At 40.3% G+C, this 20703-nt stretch overlaps 1 protein-coding gene across 4 annotated transcripts in view; it reads left to right on the top strand.

Annotated features, from left to right (window-relative positions):
• CCDC93 (coiled-coil domain containing 93) overlaps positions 1–20703 on the top strand; it is a 56364-nt gene that overhangs the window by 2527 nt on the left and 33134 nt on the right. For 2 of the 4 annotated variants that reach the window (XM_052675812.1, XM_052675811.1), the window contains exons 2-3: positions 12124–12239; positions 15856–15963. Coding sequence is in view for 1 of the 4 variants with exons in the window: in XM_052675810.1 (XP_052531770.1) it covers positions 20018–20059 (42 nt within the window). In the remaining 3 variants the exon portion in view is untranslated. Of the gene's footprint in view, positions 1–12123; positions 12240–15855; positions 15964–17223; positions 17273–19903; positions 20060–20703 lie in introns of those variants that run through there. The other 2 variants (XM_052675813.1, XM_052675810.1) reach the window with 2 other exon arrangements.

The raw sequence follows: 20703 nt of genomic DNA, 5'->3' as shown, positions 1-20703 counted from the left end.
TTAGTAATTTGAATGAAGTAAAAGTATCTGTTGAAAGATGTAGCTCTGGAATTAAATACGTTGCTATAACAAGTCTAACTATCAGATAGGAATTTTAAAGGTTCTTAGATTAATTACAGCAGCAGCATAAAAAGAGGTAGAGCATATTTACAGATTCAGCACGTGGGTCCTTTTTGCAAGCAGCTGCTGCATTATTTTGCTGAAGGAGCAGAAGTTATCTGTCGCACCATGTCACAGGTCTGCATCTTTACCATTAACATTTCTTTCCTCAGATGTGTGAGCTCTCAGATAGGATCAATCCAAGTAAGTTACAAGATAAAATGAATGTTAATCTAAATACTATATTTTTTCAAATCTTTTTCTTTGTATAAGATCCCATTGATGCTTCCCAGCTAGCTGGACTGGTGCTTTTTTGGCAAATTCCATGTTCACCTGTGGCCCCATGTGCTGGACACAGGGCTGCTGCCTTCCAGCACAGCTGCCATAAACCAGGCAGAATTTTACAAGAAGTGCCTTTTTGAAAAATTAGCAAAAAATACATTTCCAAATGTCATACCTTCCACCGTATGCATATATATACTTAAAACTCTCAGTGCAGTTTGTAACTAATTTTTGTCTTCTTTTGCAGATAACCCTTAAGTGCTGGTAGAGTTTTTTGAGTGTAAGCACATAAATCCAAGATGAAGCACTTTATTTGAGGGATCTGATGTATGAGGTTTCCCAGCTGAAAAGTGCAGCACTTCTGAAAATCAAGCAGAACTTGAAGCTAGATGCTAAATATAGATTTAACAGTTTGTCCCCTGACACCCAAATAATTCAAGAAGTGAATGATTTATGATTTCAAAAAGTGAATGATTATTTATACTGGGAAGCCCTGCCATCTTTATTGCACACGAGCAGTTCCATGTGGAGAGTTAGCTATTCAAAGTAGTTTCATGTTTGTGCTATGCCCATAAAAGTCACTTTCTTTTTCTGGATCCTTGAAATATTCTAAGGGGACTGAATCTGAGCTCCAGAGAAGGTCAGAGAGAGATGAGCAACTGGTTCCCTTCTGTCTAGTAGAAATATCTAGCATGTACTGGCTTATCCAGCTGCAAGTTAAGCCCATTGAGAGCCCATTGAGCTGCAGCTGGCTCCAATGAGCCCTTCACATCCCCATCAGGCTGCAACAGGTGCAGAAGTGTCAAAATTCCCTCACGAACACCTGGTAAAGCTCTGTCAGGAGCTCTGCCTTCAGGAGAACAGATTGCAATGCCAGCTCTGTGCAGGGCTTACAGGCTGCTTTTGCAGGATAGGGTTTAATTGTGCAAGGGCTCATCTATTGCTGATGTGATCACCGTGAGAAATTGTGATCCACCCCATAGCCCACGTATTTGCCCTGTCAGCAGCATTGAGCAAAGGTACTGAAGGTGCCACTGGTGCAGCAAGAGCTGGCATTTGGGCACCATCCAGCTCCTACGGAGCAGCTTAGTGGAACACTACAGAGCTGTGGTAGAGCAGGCAGGGAGATCACTGCTGCCTGAATACCTGGCAAAGCAGCATGAGCTTTGCTGTGTCTAATAGCTGCCCTTCCAGGGAATATCATCAGCTCACCTTGAAGGCATTCCTCCTTGGAAACTAATGGAAACTGTCCCTCACACACATGCTGGTTATCATAGAATCACAGAATCATTTGAGTTGAAAGAGATCCCTAAAGGCATCTGGTCCATCCCCACTGCAGTGAACAGGGACATCCACATCTCAGTCAAGGTACTCAGAGCCCCCTCCAGCCTGACCTTGAATGTCTGTATGAATGGGGCATCCATCACCTCTCTAGGCAACCTATGCCAGTGCTTCACCACTCTCATTGTAGAAAACCTTCCCTGTCTGTGTCTCCTTCCCACTTCTGTGGTGGAGTTGAGAGGAGATGGGATGCAGGAGCACTGGAGAATTGAGTTGCTTTCCACAGCTGTGGCATCAACTCTTGGGTCTACACCAGTGGAAGGACCAAGGCTGAGATTATAGCCATGTTCCCTCAAGAAACAGTGATTTCTCTGGAAGAAGGTGGCAGCATGTTAAAAAATGTAAGGGCAGCATTTTTCATGCAGAGTTGCTGTGAAGGTGGATAATGAGCTATCTGCAGCTAGTTTTCTCTTTTCTTGGGTAGGAGGTAAAGAAGGAGAACCGGCTTTATGCTGAATGGGTGCTTGTGCAAAGCGGGTCAATGCAGCCATTTGTTAGCAGCTTGCAGACATCAGGAGTAAAGGTTCGTTACATCTCTAATTTTTTTCCTCCTTTGGGCAGGTGGCCTAACAGCCCAGCAGCTGATCCTACTTTTTAAATTTAATTTTAATTGAATGCACTGCTAGAGATGCCTTAAATTGACTCTTTTTGTTTAAATTTCCTAAGGGATTTTGCCCCAAGACCTCTATCCTAGTGATAACTTATTCTGGCCAATGGAGCCAGTGCGTATTTATTGTATATCTGTGTCCCTTCTCTGGCTTCTGCTACCACGAGCACTGCAGTTGCTGATGACTAGAAAATTACTCAAGTGTGAACTGTTTCACTGTCTGTCACTTTCCTCATTAGGCTACTGAGAAAATATACCTATGACTCTGTCACACACAGCCCTCATTAGGTTAGCAGCACATGGAGATCATTGCCTTTTTTAAAGATGGCTGCAGGAAAATGGCTGTGCGGCTTGATGTTCCTCAGTAATAAGTGGAAGCAGCAAAAGCTGGGCTCACTACTTTCTTCTCTGAAATAATTGCATTGTTTGCAGAGCCTGACCAGTGCAAGGAACCAGTCAGAGACAGCATTCAGTCCTGCTCCTCGCTGAGCAGAGTAGGCAGAAGGTGCTCCAAGTTAGGCACTGTGCTAAAGAGATTTGGGACATGAACAGCCATTTTGGACATCTGATTTTCCTTTTGCCTGTTAAACTCTGTCAAAAGTGGTGTGTTTTCCTTCTGAGAGTAAATCTAGATGTGTCACATGTGGCTGCAGCTGATGGAAGTGAGGGAGCAGTGTATTCTGCACCCAGTTCCTACTGAGGAGCCATTAGCCAAATTAGCTTTAATTAATATGCACGTGGCTTTAGATCAGGTTGCTGTTAAATGCTTGTGCTGAGCTTCTGCTAGAAAAGATGTGCGCAAGGACTGCATCTCTAACTAGTGCTGCTTGCTTTTTAACTCACTTCTTTTCCAATGCAAAGTGGAGTGTGCCACAGCCTTCTGCAGTATGTGCTCTGAAATCAGTTCATTAACTCTTACACGCTCTAGACAAACGGGCGTCTATTTGCATGCTGGGATTTCTTTATCTGAAGAGTTCAAATAGAATAAAATTAAATAGTAACTACTGATGAACTGCAACATGTGCCAACTGCTAGAGCAGCCACATAATCCCAGGTGCAACAGGGCCATGGTGTTGAATGGGACCATCTTGCAATGGGAACTGGTCCTCGCTTGAAACTATGTTCCCGAAAACTGAATAGAGCCGATTCTGTGGTGGCTGTTCCATGGCTGCTTCAGTACAGCCTCCTGGGGCACTACTTTAGTCGTTCATGCTTTCTTTATATGTATTCTTATTATAGTCTTAAAGACCTTATGGGCATTTTCCACAAGTCCTTTTGCTCTGAACCTTGATAGCAAAGCATAGAGCAGTGTCTGGCCTCCAATGCTGATAATGCACCTCTGCTCAACCATGTACGTGTTATTTCATTAGCAGTGGCATAAAGGACCAGCAGTGTCTTACAGTTGATTAGCCTTGTAGCAGATGTGTATCCCAAAGAATAAGTAGATGAAAAAATGTATGGAATTTTAACTTATTTAAAGTTGATATCCAACTCCAAATTAATGTTGATGTTGGGTATCATGATGTGCTTGACTTGCTCTGCATATATTCTCTTCCATTCATTCAATTCCATATACATATGATTCTTCTCATTATCTGTACTTAAAGATTCAAAGGCAATTAGCCCCGAGATTTCTAGAAATGTAGAAAAAGAGATGTTTGAATTTTTATTTCCCATAAAATTACTATTTTCTTTTTCATTTAAGTGGAACTGTAATTTTTCTTGAGGAACAAAAGAAAAATGTCTGAAACAAAAAATTCCCTCATGGCACTGGAGGTGGCAAAAGACCATGATCAAGAAAAAGAATATTTACTTGTGAGAACTGTGGTTCAGACATTGTCTGAGAACACTGTGAGTGGATTCTAAGGGACATGTGAGCTCAAGAAAAGGTTCAAACTTACATTTAGCCTATATGAAATGTGCCAAGGAATAGGAGTCACCCCACTAAGTAGCAGCCCAAAGAGGGTGACTCTAACATCCAGCCACTGAGCAGCCATAGGAGACAAGCCAACATCTTGATTTTTTTCCTTTCTGTCAGATTCACACCACTTTGGTGTGAGTCGCACCGAATTCACCCTGCTCACCCCAACACCCAAAGCCCAACAGGATTCCACATGGCTCGTCCAGCTTACCAGGCTGGAAAGAAATTCCCACCCTGTGCTAACTTCATAATTGCCTTCAGCTTCATGGTAGCAATTAGTTTTCTTTTCCACACCTAGCTCAGCTTCAGACACACCAACTTTTCAGGGAGATAATTAATTTACAGCAATATTACTTAGTTCATCCGGCTGCTTGCTGTGTCTTATTAATGCCTAGGTCCTGAAGACTTTTTTCCCTTCATTCTGACAGGAATTCTTGCAGTCTCAATGAGCAATTAGTATAAAAGAGAAGAGCTGTCATGAGGAGATAGAATTAATACCAAAAATATCCAAGCCCAAACCTGTAAATCTTTAATGTCTGCAACTTTACATTTTTTTTTTAATTCATTAAAAGATACATTATTAACCACGAATTTTCTCCAAAATATGCCAGCTATTAAGTAAGAGCTTTTCCTTAAAGGTTTCACAAGTTAATTTTAATAATTGTCATATAAATTAGAAGTATTATGTCATATTTCAGGAGATCAAAATTTATCCTCTTTCACATACGATGCTTCAAGAGTTGATTTTTCTTTTTTTTTCTCTCTGTCTCTCTCTCTTTTTTTTTTTTTTTTTGTAGAACAGCATTTTCATAACAAGGTACCATTTTCCATAGCTTAATTATCACTGGAGTTTCCATTTGGGCTTTCAAAGGAGTGTTGGCAGCATCATTTCATCTTCTTTTTGTTAAAGAACACGTAACACGTAAACGATGCGATACTTTCTGCAGTAGGAAAAATAAATAAGAGTCTTGCATGAAGATATTATGTGTAGCAGAGCCCGAACTGGTATCTCACTAATGTGTATATAACCCACTTTATAGAACCATAGCTTAACCAGGCTGAGGGCTTAATTGTTATCGATTAATTCTTCCCACTGCTCCAATATCAGTCGTTACGGAAATAATCTCCATATCCCTCGTTAAACATGCATCAGTTTCCACGGGAATGCATTTTTAAATAAGAAATGCTGTTTGAATATTATTGGTTTTACTGGTTGTTCAGGCACTTGGAGCTGTGGTTGCCCAATCTGTCATAGTTAATCAACTCTCATCTCTTAACACTGGCTGCAGTTATCAATGAGTTGAGGATTAATATTCTGGGCGAAGCAGATGATAAATCATTTGTATATAATTAGTGTACAGCAAGGTTACAGCTGACATGAATTTTTATCTTAATTATGAGAGAAATTTGTTCCATTAATTTAATTTAGTTTGCATGAGTGGCTAGACACCTAACAAAGTTAATCTTACACCTGTCATTACAACATTAAGGAGAGTCTCATTTTCAAGCTGTAGACACAGATACTCTGCGTATAAGGATAATGTTGCTCATTCTGATGAGAAAATAGATGATCGTGGACAGAAGATATAGAGCCTACTCTTTTTAAAGTCTTCCCAAAGGATTTATGTGAGAATATTACAGAGATTCAGATCTTGTTGCCACCGTACTGAGTAGACTAATTTTCCTTCAGTCTTCCTTCTGTACTTCCTCATGAAGGAAGCTCATATTACTTAGAGAGGGAGTTTTTTTGGCTTATTTTTATAAATACATATTTTAATTGCTACAACTATGTGTGTGTAGTCAGCAGAAGGCATGTGACAATGCCATACCACTTGTATGACATGATATCTGCATTAATGGCGATGGGTGAGGAAATGCACACTGCCTGCACAGCCTTCATATTTATGTGAGAAAGAATTATTCATAACTTCATCTACTACACAAACGGCAATTATGCAGGCATTTCTGAGGTTTCAGCACACTAAGTAAACCAAGTTCTCTGTTAATTATCCAAGCAATTATCAAGTCTGATAAATCATACGTGATTGATAGATAAGGTGGAGCTGTTTGGGTAGCAGGATATGGTGTTCGTTATTTTGCTCATAATTAACCGAGCACCTAAATGAAAGAAGACTATTTGTGGCGTCCTTTATAAAAATGTTTATCTTTATAGATTTGTTGATTATAGTTATTTAACCCTGGTAGGATGACTTCGGAAAAAGAAAAGCCAATACCCGAGTCTTTTTACAGCTAATGAGATGAGACTGAATACAGTGGGGACAGAAATATAACTGAAAATTGCATTCTGCACTCGCTTGAGTCCAAATACATATTTGTAATACAAGCCAGTCTGCTTCACGTCTGCAGCATAAATATAACCCTCTAACAGAAACACTAATTGAACAGTAACTCAGATTAATGTTTTGTAATATTAGTTCACAATTATTACTCTCAGCTAGGGTCAAGAAGTATATAGTTGGATATTCTCAAAGAAATGACTGATTTAAAAACAAAGAGCTCTAATGGAATTCAATAGTGCTTTTCAGTCATTCCAGTTGGCATCTCTATTACCTGAAATGATTCACAGTCCATTATGGGAGCTTCCATGCTAATAGAATGTCTATCTTCTGTAATACAGACACATCAGGGCACTAACTGAGAATCTGTCACAATGAATTTCATCTAGATTTCACTTCATCTCTTCATGGACTGTAAAATTTGCTCTTGTACAATGCCTAAATTTACTGTGGGTAATTGAGAGAGATCTATAGATGCAGCATGTGGTAAAAAGCGGCTTTCCAGAGATCTATTGTAAATTGTGCAGATTTGGTTCAGCTGGGGAAAAATTATGAAGTGCTGAACATCAGCCTTTGCTAATTAAATTTTTTTGGGGAGCTCTGGAAATATTTTGAGTGGATCACGGCAAATAGGGCAGTGAAAATAGCACTCTGCTTCAAATGTCTCTCCTGCAGCTGGAAAGGTAATAAAAAGCTTTTGAAATTTAAGAAACCCCAAAAGAGAGGTAGGCAAATGAGTGTAAGTAGGCCCCATTGCTCCTCGTGACAATTATGGATCACACCATGCAGACCTGTGGTATTTTTATCTGCCTCATGTTTACACAGTACAGTGTGGGCTGTTGCCCACTTTATCTTACTTCCTCCAGTCCTGTAGAAAATCCTCCTTAAAAAGTGCAGGTAAGTCCATTCTGAGACTATGAATCCTAACTAGATGTTGCTGTTAAGTTCTATGCATGGACTGCTGATAAAAAATTAAAATAACGTTTAACACATGGCTCATTTTTTTTCCCAGCTGAACACCTACTGCTCTGCTCATGAAATAGATATCCTGGGCAGTATCAACCATTTATTTCTTTTTCTTCTCTTTTTCTTTCTTTCTTAAAAATAAAAAAAAATAATAAAAAAAAATTACTTGTTCCTATTAAAACCTAAATTAAATTATAGGTGTCCTTACCAATCACAGACTTTAATATTTGTTGGCCAATTACAATTGTGATATATTCTATAGCTTTTTTCCTAAGCCACAAACTGAATAATAGCATCATGCTCCACTGCAAGTGAAGTGATCTCAGCCTTTACATTAGGAGAAAATCAGAATGGTATGACTGCAGTTCATTACTGAAATAGGTAACTGATGAACTGAAAAGACAAAGGGCATTGTTAAATGAAATGTCATTATTAGAGCTGCTCATGTTTAACAAATGTACTGTAAGTGAATTCAGTGTTTTCTCCAAAGTTCTCTGTAGGAGGTTCACCACTCATGTCTTATGTTCTCAACGTGTTCAATGTATTTTTATTTTCCTCATGAAAGCAATGATAACTAAAGCCTTAAATAAACACCAGTTAGGCTGTTGCAAGAAAATGTTTCGTCAGCTTTTATCTCCATCAGGGTTTACCTCCAGAGCTATTGCTCACTCCTGATCTCCTGAAGACAAGCCTCTTAAAATGTTTCCAAATGTTTATTATGTTTGAATAAGTGCCTTGTTTACCCTGTAAGAAATTGGAAGGTAAATTCTGAATTTCGTGGGGAAAAGATGTAGGCTTTAGGCTCTGGTTCAGCAATCTGTGACTATGCAACAAAGCACTTTGGCACGTGTTTAATGTCAGGTCCTGAGGTATCTGTTTTAATATGTTGCTGAATTGGGGCCTTAAAACACAAGCAGTACCTCTGTCCTCATATTTTAAGAGCTGTGTAAAAGTAGTGCTCTGATATTAAATAAAAAACATATAATACTTTCAGCATCTGTAGGAAACTGTTTGCATTGCCCCAGAGGTGATAAAAATAATTTATGGATCTCGGTATTTTTCTCAACAAGGAAATGACATCAGCTTTGGCAATCAGAGCTAGTTAGCAAAGCTTTTCTGCTACACTTATGGATATACTTGAACTGTATATTCTTTGACTTGTATTTTAGATTTATTGGCAGATACATAAGTCACAGTAAATAACTTAAAAAGCAAGTGATGCTCAGCGTATTTTGAGCATAGACTGATTGACAGATGAAGAACACTGCTCCTTCACCCATGATTGAAACCTGTGCCCTTCCTTGTTATAAATATGTCTAGTGGGATGTCATGTGCATTTTTTAAACAAAAATTCTAATATAACTGGAAGATGAAAAGCATATTCAGACTATGATATGTGCAGATGTGAGCTTGAAAAGCAAATATGTAGTTATGTTTCTACAATAAGGGTGATGAAGAACTGAGAGCAACCTGGAAGCCCTCTTTTCTCCAGGCAGTCCCACTCTTCCACTCTTAGGGCTACAGAGTCTGACCCCATGCTGTGTTAATGGCCCAAAAGGAGAGATGAACAAGGCTCCTCTCGTTCTGCTGCCACTGCATTTATGTTTGAGCCAGCACTGTCAGTAGCTGAGTGTTTCAGCCAGGGCTTGCTTACGTCTTGGACAGGTTTTGAAATAGAGATCTGGGCCTTGGCTGCCCTGTGCTCCTCAGTGTAATGATGGGGTGTGATGGAGGGGAGTCATAGTGGGGTCCTCTGGTCTGCACTGAGCAGTGAATGTGAGGGATAGGTGTTGTATGTGATGATGTAAGAAAGCCCAAAGCCTGGAAGGACGATCTTTCCTGATACTGCTACAGATCTAACATGTTGAAAGCATTAAGCAAACATCACTACTATTTCTTCATCCTTTTTTCACTTTAGGCAAGGATTTTAAAAGCTGCAATCAAATATCTCCACTGACATCTCCATCGTTTGCCTGCTGGAAATTAAAAAACAAACATCCCCTCCTACCATCCTTCCACCAGCAGGAAGATTAATTTAAAGTATGAGGCAGAGCTCCAGAAGTTTTTCTCTTCATTATTTTGTTCTCGTGGCTTTAAACCAAGTCATCATTAACCCTTTCATGCAGCTTTTGTGGTGCTGAAAGAAATGGCATCATGAAAGTTTTAAAGCCACCCATGGTGATATATCCAAATTCTCTCAAATGTAGCACAAAATACTAAACATATAATAATAAAGAATGAAAGTTTACTCACTTGCAACTGAGCTTCATCCTCATCTGTGAAGATACACATAGGTTTTAAATACAGATTTAAGAAAGGAATGGTAGCAGAGCCTCTATGTTCTACTGTTTCTATGACCAAAATCATCACAAACAAATAAACATGACTTGGATTAGATCAGCAACTAATGAATGAATATTTCTCCCTCAATGTGCCTTAGTCATCCCACGGGTACTCCATGCTCTGGAAATGAACCTTGCAGGCTGTGAATATGCACTGAGCTCCAGGAATGAGCTGCAGCAGTACCAGCCAGCAGGAAAAACATATGCTGAGATTATTTTGCCTATTTGTTGAACTTCACTGCCATCTGCTGCTGGAAGGGAACTCGGACCTCAGGCTGGGAAAGGTGCATGGGCAGTGTGTCATATCAGTTCCAGCTTCGAGGTCTGAAAGTGCTGTAAATGGCAAGAGGAAAATGTTTGCTCACAGGATTGGTGTCCCATGGGACACAACGTCAGGGGATATTCTAATAGACCAAAAGATGCTGTATTCCTACCAGTGTTCAAGTGGCCAGTGATTATGAAATCAGAAGCAATCCTGCCCCTGTGCAGGCTCATACTTCACTCAAGGGAGCTTTTTTCCCAGCCATGTCTTGTCACAACTCCAGAACACCAGCCTAAGGGATGCCATCCTTTGCCTCTTCTTGCACCTTCCTCCCTAGAAAGTAAGCCTTCCTCATGTTCTCTTTCCAGCATTATTGCCCTGTCTCCCCTCCAACAGACCCTGAAAAATCCCATCTTTTCCAACTAGTTTAAAAGAACCTAGAGGAACAGCTTGAAAAGTAACCAGTAATTATAATGTCTCTCATTCAGTGCAATGGAAATACCAGCACTATATTAGGCAGAAATAACCAGATTAGGTGCATCATTGCTCACATCATTCAGTATGTCAGGTAATTTTCTTCCAGTCCTATTATTGTTGCCTGATGCTGGCATTTTCATTGTGTTTAACAACCAGAAGTATACCACATCCAGGAGAAGAGAATAAGGAAAGGATAGGGAATGAGGACTGTATATAAAGATATATAAAGACTATGTATATAAAGACTATGAATTCAAACAATAGAATTATATTACGAAAAACATGTTAACAATACAAAATATTTTATCACTGCTGGGTATAGTTAGAGATAAGAGGTCTGTAAAAGAAAATGACTTCATTCTTTGCCTTATTGTAAGACAAAGCAACAGAAGTCTTTACTTTGACCTCAACAGGATTTGGATGAGACTCAGTAATACTGCTATGCAAGCTAAAGAGATCATTGAAAATTAACCTAAATACTCTGTTTAGATAGTTAATCTGATGGCCTTGAAAATCAAATGATGATATTACATTTACTGCAATTAGTTGTTTTCCTCTGCAGTGTCTGGGGTATGCTCTCACTGAAGCAGTTACTACACCAGTATTAACTCTTTCCCCATGGCAACACCTACTATCTCCTTGCTTCTTTGCTGTTTTTTTTTTTTTAATTACTAAAAAGCTTGATAATCAATATAGCTGCAGAAAAAGCAAGATGCAGTCTATCTCCCCTTATGCCTTAGCAATAAAATTGCAGTTCAGTCCTGATCTCAGATTATCAGTTGCTATCAAAGCTGTGTTATGAACTACAAGGCATAAAAAAACATAGCTCAATTTTCAGATACCCTACGTGCAGAGTTAGCAGTTAGAAAAATCTTATTTTGCCTTAGAAATTGACTGAATTTGTTATGGAATTCAGTGGAAAAGCTTCAGAATGGAACACAAGCACACCAGTTCCCAAGTAGAGAAACATATCTTGAAACAGTCAGACTTGTATTATCCAGCACTGGGCTCCCTGTTAGCGCCAGAGTGTGTTCTGGTGGATAAACTCATGTCCATGTCTCCCCTGCATAGGCCATGGAGCAAAATACTTATCTTCTAACTCTTAAATGAAAGATAAGTGAAAAACTTCATGAAGAGGTCAGTCTAGAGCTGAATAAGGTCAAAGTGTAGAGACTTCTGTTCTTTTCTTTGCCTTTTATTTCTCTGTAACTATTTCTCTAAAAGTGTTTAAAGTAATAGTCCTAACTAACCTTTTCACAACACCTTTCTTCTTTTCTGTAGTTTCTTCTATGCGAGCAGTCAGTTCTTTGCTCAACCATCCAGCATTTGTGCAGCAGCCTTTCAGTCTTCCAGAGTCTCTTAAGAACTGGTTTAGCCTTGGAAATTCTGCTTCTGCCACCAAGTCTGTAGCTCATAACTGGCATTCTGACACCACAAGGCACAATAGCCCTGCTTACCATCTGATTTTGGACCTCCTGAATTCACTTCACTGTACTGAAAGCAGACTTTTTTTTCCCTCTCTCTTGCAGTTCAGCACTCTGACCCTCGCTAAGAGCAGCTCAACTCTTCTGCTTAAGCTGATTGCACCACTTCTCTGTTCCGCAGCACGCTGCCTTGCTTCATACACCTGCAGATATAAAAGCAGGTAAGTCCTGATGTGATGCTCTGATATAGCACATGCAGCTCATTTCAGCTTGCTTTCTGAATCAAAAAATACAGGATATTTTCTGCTATACAAAGGCAGAGTACAGCAAAAGGACTGACTACAAGGCAGACAGCTAGGAAAACATAGATTGACAAAAGAGAAAAGGCATTGTCTGGTATTTTAAAAAATCTTCAGTAGAGAGTTAGAAGAGAGCCTTTCCAGAAGAGATTAGAGAGAGAAGTGGCTTTAAGATCTTGGTGAAAGGTTAATTATTCTCCCTGTAGAATCGTGCCTGAAGTAAATCTGGCAGCTGTACTTCCCAGTGGAAGAATTACTCAGTGCTGCCACTCAGTGCTTCTGCCCCACACTGACCATACAGAGCTTGCTGCTCAGCTTCCCATCAGCAAAAGGAAATAATTTCTGCTGAATCCATCTACAGCAGTGGATGGGTTTCTACTTTGCAAAAAGCCTGAATAAGAGAAGCAATGCATATCTGCAGCCATAGGTAATACTAGCCAAGTGTGTGGTGCTAAAAGAGTCCCACCAAGTCCTAAGAGCATAGACAAGAGATAGAAAGCTGGAAAGTGATTATATTCCCTATATAGAGGCAGATCTAGGAGATAAGAGGTAGCTTCACATTTATTTCTCATACTATGCAAATGTAACACAGACACCAAGTAAGAGAGCAGCAGTAATGGGAAGCAGAGCTTGCTGGAGGCAGCTTTTAATGCTTGCTTTGTGAATGAGCTGTGATTTTAATTGCCATTTGAATCAAACTAGTCTGGACAGCCTCCAACATAGCCCAAGTGTTAGCCTATCTGTAGGAATGTTTTAACTCATTGTAAAAGTCATGGAAGTTACTTAGCATCATTTTCCAACTAGAAGGTTGGAATTTCTAGAAGGAATAGTCACTGATAAGAGGGCATGATTTGGGGATATACAGTATAATTCCAAACATATTACTTCATGCTTTCCAAACTCACAAGAATATGAACTGCTGGAGACAGCAGAGAAATTGCTAGGAGAATTCTACAACAAAAAGACCTCATTAGCTTTGAACTATACAAAAAAATCCAGTATAGTCGCTGGAGTCAACCAAACTGCTGCTTATGGGTTGACTGATAAGGAAAATGCTAACAATCTTGGAGGTGAATTTTTGTCCTAGGTGGCCCTGCTTAGAGGATGTGAGGCTGTGTAATAAAGTACTGCTAGTTCTCCCTATTTATATTATGGGCCCTTGCAATATTCTGTGTTTGTTTAAAGCCCAGCTCCTGGAATCAAGAGATTAGGTGAAAGTCTCTGTTCTAATTAAGAAACAAACATTTCTTCATTTTACCGCGGGTGGGGAGAAGCACTCCAAGGGCTCAAAAGCCAAAAGTAGATAGCAAAAAAGCTTTGTATTGATATATAATTTAGATATATTAAATCACCTCATTTAAGTCGATTACGTTATTTATGGAGATTGAATTTTTGATGTTCGTTGTCTGGAAACACTGGCGATGCCATATCCAAGAAGTGTCTGATTTGCTTACTAAACATCCCATCTTTAATCAACAACAGAACAGTTTCAGAGAGATGCAGGCTCAGGTCAGTAGATTTATTTCTGATGAAGATGGTGAGAGAAAAATAGCAGCAGTGTGCTTACCTGTGTGACTGTGACTTAGCAGGAAATGTAGAATACAGAGCAGGCATCCAAGGCCACCAGTAGATGCACAATATGATGTCCATATCCATAGCATGTAGAAAAGGAAACAACTGTGTGTGGAACATTTGCAGAGCTGCTGAAGAGGGATCTTCCCTTTCTGGCATGTAATCTTTGGTACAACTGAATCACAGATACCCGATTTTAAAAGAAAGAACCTCCTGTGATGTAGAAACAGTGCATCCACTGTTGCCAGTAGGTGAGATTGTGAGTGGATGCAGACTTGCTTATTGTTTCTGCACAGACAGCTTCAGAAACAGCTGAAATTAATGAATTTTCACTGTTAATGGAACCTTACCAGGTGGGCTTTTAACTATTGAGCCTTCTGGACTTGGTTCTCTCTTGCTTCCCATTTTTGTATTTTGCCTTCTGAGAAGCCTTAGAAGCCTATAAGTTGGAAGCTAAGACTTCTAGAGATGTAACCTTTTTCTCCCTCACCCTCTCTGATGGACCTTGTTTCTAATTTAGCATAAGTGATTTTTCTTCAACTCATCAACTACTGAAATTACTATTATGTGGACCATGATTGTGTGATAAGTTAAAAAGTAACTTGGTAATTATATGACCATGAATTTTTCACAGACTATATACATAAAAGACTTATGTGACAGTTAAGAACTTCCATGGTTTCCAAATTCTTGACTTTTATCTAATTTTTGGCAAGGTTCCCTGATTTTTAGGGGTTTTGCATGGCTTTTGAAGTACAAGCAGTAGGTCTGCACAAACCAAAGCTTTGCAAAACTTGTTTTTTGAAGACTAAAATTTTAGAAAGTGCCTAAGTAATTAGCCGACTGTAATTACTAATTACAGTATCAGTTTATCAATTTCTATCTGTACTCACATTAATTTCCCTTTGAACTGGAATGAAATAGATGCAATCACCACTGTGAAAAAGAATCTATTCAGAAAAAAAAAGAAATATATTTTATTTGCATATTCAGGTTCAGTTTGTGCTGAAATTAGTTATGATTAACAAATGATAGACAAAGTTATAATCTATTCTTTCCCCCTACCTCTGGATATACAGAAAATTTTTCTTAATAATTTTTTTTTCTTAATAATCATTTCTGTGGGAAAAGAAAATTTTTGAAAAGACAGTTAAGCCAAGCTCCTTGAACACTGAAAAGAAATATAAAAATACTTAGATCACACATAGAAATCCTTGAAATGTCCAGTGCAATAAAACTTGCATTTCATGGGGCCCATAAAATCTGCTCCAAAGCTGCCTAAAAATGGCTGAGAACAACTCAGAGAATACTTGATTTAAATTATGAGAACTTTCTGATGATTCAAGGGACAGAAGAGATACGGCCACCATCAGCTCAGATTTTTTTTAAGCACACTCACTCTTGTTTTCCTTATGTCTGATTGAATGACGTATTAAAGCATATTAGAACAGGCTTTCCAAAATACATCCTCTACCCAAATAATACAAATAGCAGAATAGCACTGAGCTGTGGCACGTGTCACCAGATGGTGCTCTTCCACCAACTGTCAAATGTTTGCCTTACTATAAGCAAGTTTTGACACTTAAAAAGATGTTGTTCTAGTGTTAGTTTGGATTATGTGAGAATCTGCCTAGAAGTAATTTAATGATGGAGGGAGTAGAAAGAAAATAGCAAAGTTTGCTTTCCGTTTAGGGTTAAGTTGCTGACGGACTAAAATTCCTAAGAGGCTCTGTGGGCATCTTCCATTTCAGAGTGCATTCATGTATCGATAAATCAGTTTATGTCTATTCAGGCACTGTATAGCTAATAGCTGCATTCTGAAGCAGCTTATAGATAGTTCAGAATGTCTTAAGGGTGTGTGTAAACCGTTGACAGCTACTAGTGTCACAATGAGGTAATAGTATCGGAAGAAGATTTGTTAATGGTTTTGATCGGTTTTTTTTTCTTCTTTTTTTTTTTTCATTAGGAGAGGCTGTTCTAGAAGTCAACAAAGTGAAATAATTCTTGACACAATCATTCTTGATGCTTCTAATTCCCAGAAAGGTCCTATTTACTTGAATATTGCAGGAATCAGGTAAGAAATGGGAATATCTTTGTTCAGCACTTCACATACCTTCCCACTCAGTCTTCAGCCTATTTTCCTATTTTTTGCTTAGCTCTATTCAAGGTTTCAGCTCAAGTGCTTACTTTGCATTTGTACCTTTCTGTCTTTCTTCCTGCTTCATCACTGGTATTTTCTTTTGCTCCTTTTACTACTTAGCTGTCTTTTCAATTGTCTTTCACAAAAATTGACATGAAAAAGAAAAGGCAGAGAAACTCCTCTACCTTAGACAGATTTTCTCTTGAGAGTGAAGTGTACCAGGGAGAAGTCTGTTATTGTTCCAGATTATCTGGCTCTACAGGAGAACTTAATTGTTCCTTTTTATGACTATTTCAAGTGAAGGATGTGCCATACTGTTATGACACATAGAAGGTAAAGTCTAAATCCATATATTTTGCCTAAAAAAAAATCAAAGATGAAAATATACACCACTGCCCCTGTGTAAGGGTTTGTTCCAAGAGAGACAGTAATCCAGCAGCCTGTATTCTTTTATTCTTTCAACACCAAATAAATCTGAAAGCTTGATTCTATTCACAAAAGTTTTATCTTTCAAAAATATAAGTTAAGTTCTTTAAGTGCTTTTTGTTTTTTAACAATTCCAAATCAGATTTGCTAAGTCTAAATATAAACAAGACAAAAAATTTCTCTCCAGAGCCAGCTTCGCAGACACAGCTGTGATCTAACTGAAATTTAATATCCTGGCCAAATCGAGGCCTGCATGACGCACTTACAGTGCAATTGTTCTCATTTTCTTTGTACTTTCTCTGGTGAAGACTCAATGACTCAGACTTAATTAGCTGTTCCACAGATGATACCTGAGCAGAAAAAGCCCACTTCATTCTCCCAGAGATTAATTTCTCCTGACTGTAAGAGCTACAAATGCCCTGAGACTTTCAAAAGAAAAGATGTGTAATAGCACTGTCCTGAACAAATTCCACTGTGAGTAATTGCTCTGTGTTAGCCTGTGCTCTGCCTGTCCTTGTTTGGACCTTGCAGTGTGTACCTACGTGGAAACAGAGCTGTCCTTGTGGTCTCTATCCTTCCCACCAGCCAGAACAGCTGCAAAGCAATCAGAACTCCAGACGCTGGCAGAGCAGAGCTGAAAGTGAAAGGTTTAAAGCAGACAATTTGCTGCTTTTCAGTGCAGCTTTTCTAACTGTTCGCATGTGTTCTAGGCTTTTATCATGAATATCCATGATTCTCCATCATTAACTTCAATTTTTTTCTTGGCAGCTCTTACTCCACAGTCAAAAATGATCCAGAACTGTAATGGTTGCTTGAGGTGTGTTATATTCAGAACTGTTATGAATTCTTAATAATGCTGAACATTAGAAGAATGAAATTATTAGGGCTAGATATGAGGTTTCTGAACATGTTTATTTCCCTTGTGCTGAAATGATAGCCATCATGTACCAGTTATGAAAACAAACTAGCTTTGATCTCCATGAGGATGGTTTCCAGGGAAGGAGTCTCCTTGGTAGCCTGAAATTCAAACTGAGCATGGCAGGAACTCTCAAAATCAAACTTCTTGTAACGTTCCTCCAAAATCAAAGATTCCCAAATTACAGAATCATAGAATCATAGAATGGCTTGGGTTGTAAAGGGCCTTAACAAGCATCCATTTCCAATCCCCTGCCATGGGCTGGTTGCCACCCACCAGATCTGGCTACCCAAGGTCTCATCCAACCTGGCCTGAGCACCTCCAGGCATGGGACATGCACAGCTTTTCTGGGCAATTTGTTCCAGTGCCTCATCACCACCCAAGTAAAGAATTCCTAAATGTCACCAGTGGATGTAATAGTAGGCATGTTTAAAATATCACTGTGCAAAGTCATCTGTGATAAAAGGGCACTATACTTTGCCAAACATATCAGCCTGTCTGATGGGACGCAATGATCTGCTGCAGCTCCTGACACAATGGCCACTCTAACAGGTCTGTGACTTTTTCATTTCACAATCTTACTTCCACAAGTGATAACTGGAAATTTGCAATTGCCTAGCAAATGGCTTCTTATGCCTATTACATTTAAACAACAGAGGAAGGGGGATTCAAAATAAAAAGCTGGTTTACAACCAAGACAACAAAGAAGACAAAAAGAGTAAATGCACAAAGAGGAAGACACTGCTGCTGTGCCTAGCAGTCTTGCTGATTCCAGAAATCTAGATGAAAACCTTCATGGCAGGAAACATGTTGTTATGGATCAGGAAGGAAGTCATCTGTGTGCTCAAGCTGCCAGGCAACAATGATGGGCTGCAACGAAGAAATGATCTGCAGAAAACAATGAGGAAAAAAAAAAAAAAAAAAAAAAAAAAAAAAAGGATACTAACTTCAGGAGGAGGCTTGGGTTCAGTCCCCTACACTTGGCTCTGGCTTCTCTGGGAATCAGGAACACGACTAAGACATAGTCATGCATTATGGAAGCACAGAGCTGTTATCAAAAAGACCATGTTCAAAAGAAAGTGATGCAGGGACTTGCCTTCATCTATCATGCAGAATTTATGGGTACAAAACAATGTCCTTTAGGCCTCCTCAACACAGACACAATTGGAAAAGTACCTAAACCTACCTAACAGTGTCTGCATAATGAGTGGAGCTTGTGCTATTGCGGTTAGAATTCCACCTCATGTTTTTACTCTTTCTATGAGAAGGCACAAGTATGTATTAAAATATACAGTGAAACTTTATGGCTACATCTGGTGGTGACCCACTCTGATACTGTCAGGAGTCCAGGCTCAACTGCAAAAAAAGTTTTGTGGTTATAAAATAGAAAAATAAACCAACCTGTTTAGTTCAGCTTCATGAGGTCAAGATTAATAAAGTCAAAAAATCAAGACAGTATTGTTCAAAGCAGCCACACTAAAAAGCAGAACGTGGCTAACCTTCACAGATCAGAAAAGAGCAGGGAAGGGGAAAACTAAAACTGAACCTTCTAGAGGTTTGTAAGTATTAAATCTAGAGATCTGAGGAAAGTGAGGTTTTTCTTTTTTACACTGGATCCCTCTTGGGACTTTTTAAAACCTAATTGGTATTTAGAAGATTGATTATCTGAATGTCATAGGGGACAAGGACTCTGAATAATCAGGTAGATTTGCATCACAATTAGGTATTGGAAAGCAAAGCTTTGTGGAGCATTTTATTGAGGTTTGAGTAATCAAAGATGAGTTGTAATGACAATAGAGATACAGTTTTGTGTTTTCATGCCTTTCCTTTTGATTTCCTAGCCACATATCAGGTGCAGCAATTGTGAATATTGAGAGTTGAAGCTTTCACTGCAAGGAGGAAAATGTTTTCAGTTCTCATGAAGAGAGGGCTGTTTCCAACGCAGGTTTCATCCCTCCCTTGCTTTCCCTGTAGTTAGCCTCTAGTTGACAGTGTCTCCTACTTTATTAATCCTTTAAAATGCTTCTTCGAAAGGGAATTTTACAGCAATATCGTGGCTAGGGAATCTTGTTTCTAAGCTGGTATTTCCTTTCAATAGCTTCATTACAACCTGTCCAGGCCTCTAGGTCAGCACTTCTTGTCCTTTCCCGTGTGTTTGCTTCAATCTCTGTGTGACAAATGAGAGCCTCACAGCTCCCCGTGAGCAGAAAGCAGATACGAAGGCGTGCATTGCTCACGTCGGTCTCTTGGGCTGCGCGACAGTTTTCTGCAACTCTAATTAAGACATGGACTGCGGTTACACCAGGATGCGGACCGAGCCAGCCCGGCGTAATTTTGCTTTTATTATGATCGTTCCGATCAGCACGGCCGGCCTCCGCTTCGCTTTGCTGCCCTCCAACGGGTGGAAGAGGCGATCCCTGGCGGCCGCGCTCCGAGCGAGCGGTCACATGAGGAGCCCCCGCCCTCCTTCCCCCGCACCCCCTTGCCGCGAATGGCAAGGCCCGGATGCGCTTGTACGCAAGGAGGGTGCGGGCGAACCATTGAGCGGGGGTGGGGGAACCCGGCAGCCGCCGGCCGGGAACAGCCCTTCGGGCGGGCGCTGCGCTGCGGTGCGGCGGGGGGAGCGGACGTGACAGGCGGAGGGCGATGGTGGTTCCCCGGGGACAGGAGCATCGGGCCCCGCAGGAGGTACCGCGGCCGCGTCTCTCCCCGCTTCTCCCTGGCAGAGAGGCCCGGCTTCCCCCGGCCGCGCGCCGTGGGGCCGCTCCCGGGGCTTCGTGCGGCGCTGCGTTGTGCTATGGGGCCGGGGGGAGCCGGGCCCGGCGGCGTCGGGGCTCCCTTGGGTCAGCCGTGCGCCGTGACATTGCTCGGCCTTTCGTGCCGGAGAGGCGGGGGAAGGTTTTGGGAGAGCTGGTGGGGAATGGGGGGGTGGTGGGGTGAGGGGTGTCTGCAGCGTGCGGTGCCCAAAGGAGGGCCCGCTGCCTCGTGTCCTGGTTTACCGGCCTGCCTGTGAGCCCTGGGTGTTCCCTGCCTCCTCTGGGTTCTGTGGGTCACCGTCCCTTATCATAGAAAAACAAATTAAAAAAAACAAAACAAAACAAAAAAACAAAAAAACCCCTAACACTTTTAGGGGAGCACTGCTTTGGTAAGGAATACCCAACCTACCCCTAGCAAAAACTAGCTGAATTTTTTTTTTTAAAGCCATACTTTGTCTAAAATTGCCTTGCCTGAACTGTGGAAAGCCACAACAAATTATCTACTGGTTTTTCTCTAAGAACGAATAAATAAATAAATAACTAGATGTGGTAATGTGGGCTGGGCTGTCACGTGAA

Source organism: Tympanuchus pallidicinctus, unplaced genomic scaffold (genome assembly GCF_026119805.1).
Source record: "Tympanuchus pallidicinctus isolate F22 unplaced genomic scaffold, pur_lepc_1.0 scaffold15, whole genome shotgun sequence".
NCBI classification, from domain to species: domain Eukaryota; kingdom Metazoa; phylum Chordata; class Aves; order Galliformes; family Phasianidae; genus Tympanuchus; species Tympanuchus pallidicinctus.
The sequence above is the reverse complement of the archived record's forward strand: the minus strand, read 5'-3'. Positions and strand labels throughout refer to the sequence as shown.